Here is a 5663-nt window from a genome sequence, read left to right as displayed (position 1 = left end):
TAATAATAATAATAATAATAATAATAATAATAATAATAATAATAATAATAATAATAATAATAATAATAATAATAATAATAATAATAATACGTACTAGAAATTTCAAGGCACATATTTCAGGTAAAGTAAAATTAACTACCGAAATTTTTTTAGTAATATAAATAATAGACTGTAAATTTTATAGGAGAAAGTTCTTGTAAATAATTTGTATTGCCTTGAAATTTCTAATAAACAAATAAAACCACCAGAAATTGTAAAGAAGAAATTTTCGGTAATTATAAAGTTTGTATCGAATATTTGAGGAAAAAATATTACTTTAACGTTACTGGAAATTTTGGTGAGGGTGAGATTTTGGAGCAATTTCTATTTACCATTAATTTAATTAAAATTAAAGCGATAAATTTGAGTTTTTAATATTTTGGGGAGGTACTAGTCCAATTGGAGGGGTACAAAATCTAACTTTCTTGTCTGCATGACCTAATTGGGTTTCCTTTAGATTGAGCCCAAAAAAAGATTTACCCAAACATATTTTTAAAATTATGATGAGGATTCTACCCTGCACCCCCACATCTAAACTTGTTACCCCACAATTAACATGAAAATACAATTTTGTCCTTCTAACTACCTATAATACCTTTAATTTTTTTAACTTTTCATTTTTTCACCTTTCTTTCTAGATTATTTGAAAGTTTCGGGATGACAATTTCCAGAATTTTCGAAACTTTCAATGATTTGAAACTTCTGAAATAGAAAATTCTAGAATTTTTGAAACATTTCAAAACTTCCAAAATAAGAAAATTTCAAAACTTTCCATGTTTGAAAACTTTCAAAAGTTTACACGTTCGAAAAGTTTCGAAACTTTCTAAATTTTCGAAATATAATATTCATTTCAAAAATTTGAAACCTTTGAAAATTTCGAAAATTTAAAACTTCTGAAACAATCAATTTTAAAACTTATTATAAATAGTTAAAAAAGTAAACGAGAAGGTGTCGGATTTATAACTAATGTTACTGGTAGTTATTTTTTTGTAAATGAGTTGAATTAAATGTTTCTTTTATCACTCCAACCTATTTCTCAAACTACCAAGTAAAGTACCTTATCACTCTAGTCGTTTGGGCATCCTCTAAATCTAAAACTTACATTTATATCACCATATCTTTGAAAAATTAATTTAATTTAAATAAAAAATTGATTCTAACATAATTTTTAATCCGTTTTTGTAAATAAGCATGTTTTATTATGATTTATAAAATCATAAATTATTATCATTTAACACCAATCTATGTATCTTCTTCAGGTGTTATCAGGTCCCTTGATAACTTTATGTGAGAATTTGTCGAGGTTTGAGTAACTTGTGAAAAGTTTATATCGTCAAATATTTTGTTCATTGTTGTTAGTGGTATGTGTATTTTCATCTTTTATTTTTAAATTTTTTTGTTTATTCATGCTAATAAAGTAGCTACATTGAACCTTTTGCCCAAGGTGCACGAAGTCTTGGCAAATTGTTATTCGAAATTTATCTCAATTTCTATGATAAGGGAAATATTTTCTTAAAAGTCAAATCTTAATGTTAGTCTCTTAAATTTCATGTTCTTGAAGTGAAAGCCACATGCATTGAACTCAACTAAGAAAATCTCTGAATTGAACTCAACTTTTACTGAGGATAGCATAAAAAATAATAAGAAAATCAAGCTTAAACACGATGGCATTACTTTAAATTGCAGGAGTCGTTTATTTTCATATTTTGCACATTCTTTTGTAGAGTTTTAAAGGAGAGAAACAAATGTTGTTGTTTAGATCATATCTATATGACTAACCTTTAAAATTGTGATTTTACAAAACCTTCAAAATTGTGATAAAGATATTAATTGTATTACAATTTTTTTTAAAGTAATTTTGTTTTACAAATTTTATTGTTAATTATATATATGTAGTAACTTTTCTCATGTCACAACCTATGTTGTGTATCTTCTTTGAGCTTTAAATTCACAACTGGATCATATTTACTACTAATAAATATCGAAGAAAGTGAAGAATTTAATATGGGCCTACCTGAATTACTTCAGTCCAGAGCCCAATCTCCTACTTTCATTTCTTCAATGTTTTAGGCAAAGAGGGATACTACTTTTTCCGAAGAACTGAAGCTTCATTCCTTTACCTTGTGAATTTAACGGTATTCGCCTCTTTCTTTCTTCACTCAAATTTTGTTTTCCTTTAATTTTCAGTTTTTTTTTTTTTTTAATTCTACTGAAGTGTTTATTTTCTTAATAATCCCCTTGAAGATGAATAGCTCTAAAGGAAATCTCTCGATAGAAGATGCAATAGCATATGTAACTTCAGTCAAAGTTAGGTTTCAAGAAAAGAGGGAAAATTACGATCAATTTTTAAAGGTCCTGTGTGATTTTAGGGCTGAAAGAATTGATGCAAGAGGTGTCAAATCAAGAGTGAATGAGTTGTTTAAAGGTCATAACGATTTAATTTTGGGTTTCAATATTTTCATGCCAACTGAATATGAAATTAAACTTCCTTTGGATTTGGATGATGAACAACTACAACAAGGTCATGGATTAGGGTCAGATGATGCACTAGCGTTTCTCAGAGTAGTAAAAGACGTGTTTAAAGATGAGATGGGGAAGTATGATGAGTTTTTAAAAGTGTTAAGGGATTTTAGGAATCGAGTAATCGATAGAAGAGATGTTGCAGAAAGAGTGAAGGAGATGTTTAAAGGGCATCTAGATTTAATTTTTGGATTCAACGCCTTCTTGCCAAAGGATTATCAAATCACACTTACGTCTCAGCTTGACTGTCATGAGACTGGTTAGTAGTTTATGATTATATTTTACTTCTTCACATATGTTGATAATTTTATTTATTTCTGATATGTTTTGCTATATATAACAAGTTTTTAAATTTTCATGTTATCCGCCATATTTATCAGGCGGATTTTCGATTTGCTGCCGCAATATCTACCATAAACTTGGTTATCAAGTTATATAAAATGTTTTTAAGTTGGTTCATCTTTGTTGTATTGAGAGAAATGTGTGTAATTGAAACAAAATTTAGGGGACAATTTGACGTTTTACATGATAAGGGATTAAGTTATGACACTTTGCATTGTTGAAGCACTAAATTGATGATAGAAATAATTCATTTAACAAACTGATGGGGTGTATATCTTTGGAGTATTAAAATACAGGTTAGGGAAACTGATGTGCATTGATTAAGGATTCCCCATTTTCTTTTTCTTCCAACATATCCTCTTCCTCATTCACCTCATTCTTTTGGTCCATTATCCATCATTCAGCTCCCCTGCAATCTCTTTCTAGAATAAAAATAAACACGTGTGCTACATTTGCAACCTTTTCTGGAATTTCGTAGGGTCTATAGAATTGTGGCTTAGCTTCTCATTGGCGTTGGGAACCACATGCCACGACAATGACATGACTTGTATGGGAGTTAGTGTGCTGTTTTAGTAATGTAATGTGTGTAAATCCTATAGACTAATGGATTAAAACTTAGAGCAGTGATTAATTTGTTTCCTTAATTAGTGATAAGATCTCTATATAAGACCAACCACAATACAACATTCCTCAAATGGATGTCTAGTGGATCCCATGTCTACATATCACTTTTTTATACTATTTCAATATAAATAGCTAATAAACACTCAATTCGTCAAACTCAACACCTCTAAAAATTTAATATGAGTCCCACAAATAACTTACATCATTATTAAATGGGGCCTTTTTCCTTTCAAATTGGGACCAAAAAATCTACACTAATATGAGGGTGCCTATTTATCTTGATGCTCTAAGCTCAAATAGGGGAATCAACCTCCATTAGAGATGCTCTAATCTCCTTATAAGGATTGTTCAATGAAAATAAATTCCACCCCTATTTTCAGGGAATTTGATAGAACTCGTATACTGTACAATGGAAGTGTAATAATGTCCATAAAGAGTCTTAAAATGAGCCATCTCAGTGGAGGCATTGTAATAAGGTGTATTAAACCTAAGGGTCCTTCCCAGTAATGTATGGGACCTCTAACCTCATAAATCTTTCATTTCCTCTACTCGTACACCTAGTACACCATCTGCGTGTCTGCCCTCGACTTCTGTCTGATTGTCTCCACCCTCTCTTGAACAACCGTTTCTCATCAATGCAATCTACTTGTCTTCAATCTTCTAAAAGTGTTCATCAGTATCCTCAAACCTCCTCTCTTTTGCCTCAACTCTTCCTTCAATCCCATTCAAGAAGTTCCCATAGCTGGGAGCTCTGATACCAAATTGATAGGACCTGTTTTAATCAAAAGATAAATAGAACAAAAACTCCTTACCATTAGAAAGTAATCTAGAAACTTTTGCAATCTATCTTTTATACTAAGAAAAGTCTTACTTTACTGACACATGGTGTAATTTCATGCATTCGTTTTCTGCCCATTCCGTGCTCTTCCACAAGGTCTTTACTACAAGTGAATTATAAAACAACATAAAGAAAAAATACACATATTCCACGAAGAAAAAAGAGACTCCAAAGCACCTTATACCAATTTTTTTAGCTCCCTCACAACTACTCTGGTCCCCCTTATCATACATACCCATTCTGTAAGGATTCCTTATATTCTCTTTTTTCCAACTCAGTATACTTCTCATTCTGCCCATATTCTTCTTATAGCATTTATCTATTTCCCATCTTACCATCTCTTTCTTGAATAAACATGAGTTGTGGGCCTAACATCCATCAATATTTCCCGTGGAATTGTTATAATTTGGGAGGGATCGGGTCGCAGGTTTAGACATAGTAGAATCTTTTTTCGACCTATGAATCTATGATGAAAGCAATAAGCCGACTCGTTCATGATAGAGCCACTACTAAGGGTCCGTTTGTTACAGATTATAAAAAAATTTATTTGACATTCCATAATTATGAGTGGAGATATTTTACCTTTATTCACATTTTGGGTGAGTTATTTCCATCAATAGTTATTGAATAAAATGGGTATGGGTGAGATATTTTAAGCACTCCATGTTTGAAAAAAGATTTTGTTTCTCTCTTCTATTAATGATTTTCTTCAAAACCTAATCAAAATAGTTATTTCATTTTCGGCATAAAAATAATTTTTTAATAAAATGATATTTGAAAAAAACTTATGCTCAAACATAACTAAAACATAAAAAATGAAGTCCAATGAAGGGTATTCTCATCAACTTCTTTTTTCTTGATTCTTCTGTTCATGCATCTAAAACCTTTATCATCTTGTAGTTTATTCGTTTCTATCTTTGCTAGCATAAATGGTTTTATCTATTTGTTTTCAACCCTTTTCCACTCTATTGTTTTTCTCATAGCATTTTCACTATTTCAATTTTTAGTTTCATTATTATTTTTTGCTGTAAGTTAGAATGTTAGTTTCCATGTGAGGATGAAAATGGATATCTATTGTTTACTATACAGTGGCATGGTAACATAAATGGGAAAAATAAACTACTCACATTAAAGAGATCGTAGATAATTGTGTTATATTTGGTCAGAGTTTTGTTTGGGGAAAATGGGGAATATATCTTTCTTTATCTTCTCATTTTCCATGATATGTTTTGATAAACAATTAAAAAGCATATCTTTGGAAATCACCTAACATGATTATTGTTGTGATACAAAGGGAAAG

At 30.3% G+C, this 5663-nt stretch overlaps 1 protein-coding gene across 1 annotated transcript in view; it reads left to right on the top strand.

The window, feature by feature from the left end:
- Positions 1-2013: 2013 nt before the first annotated feature.
- Positions 2014-5663, top strand: part of LOC101497850 (uncharacterized) — a 5028-nt gene continuing 1378 nt past the window's right edge. The window contains exons 1-2 of the mRNA XM_004496843.4: positions 2014-2174; positions 2284-2818. Of these exons, the coding sequence (XP_004496900.1) occupies positions 2284-2818 (535 nt within the window). The 5' untranslated portion in view covers positions 2014-2174. The remainder of the gene's footprint in view (positions 2175-2283; positions 2819-5663) is intronic.

The sequence above is a fragment of the Cicer arietinum genome, chromosome 4 (genome assembly GCF_000331145.2).
Source record: "Cicer arietinum cultivar CDC Frontier isolate Library 1 chromosome 4, Cicar.CDCFrontier_v2.0, whole genome shotgun sequence".
Classification (NCBI taxonomy): domain Eukaryota; kingdom Viridiplantae; phylum Streptophyta; class Magnoliopsida; order Fabales; family Fabaceae; genus Cicer; species Cicer arietinum.
The sequence above is the reverse complement of the archived record's forward strand: the minus strand, read 5'-3'. Positions and strand labels throughout refer to the sequence as shown.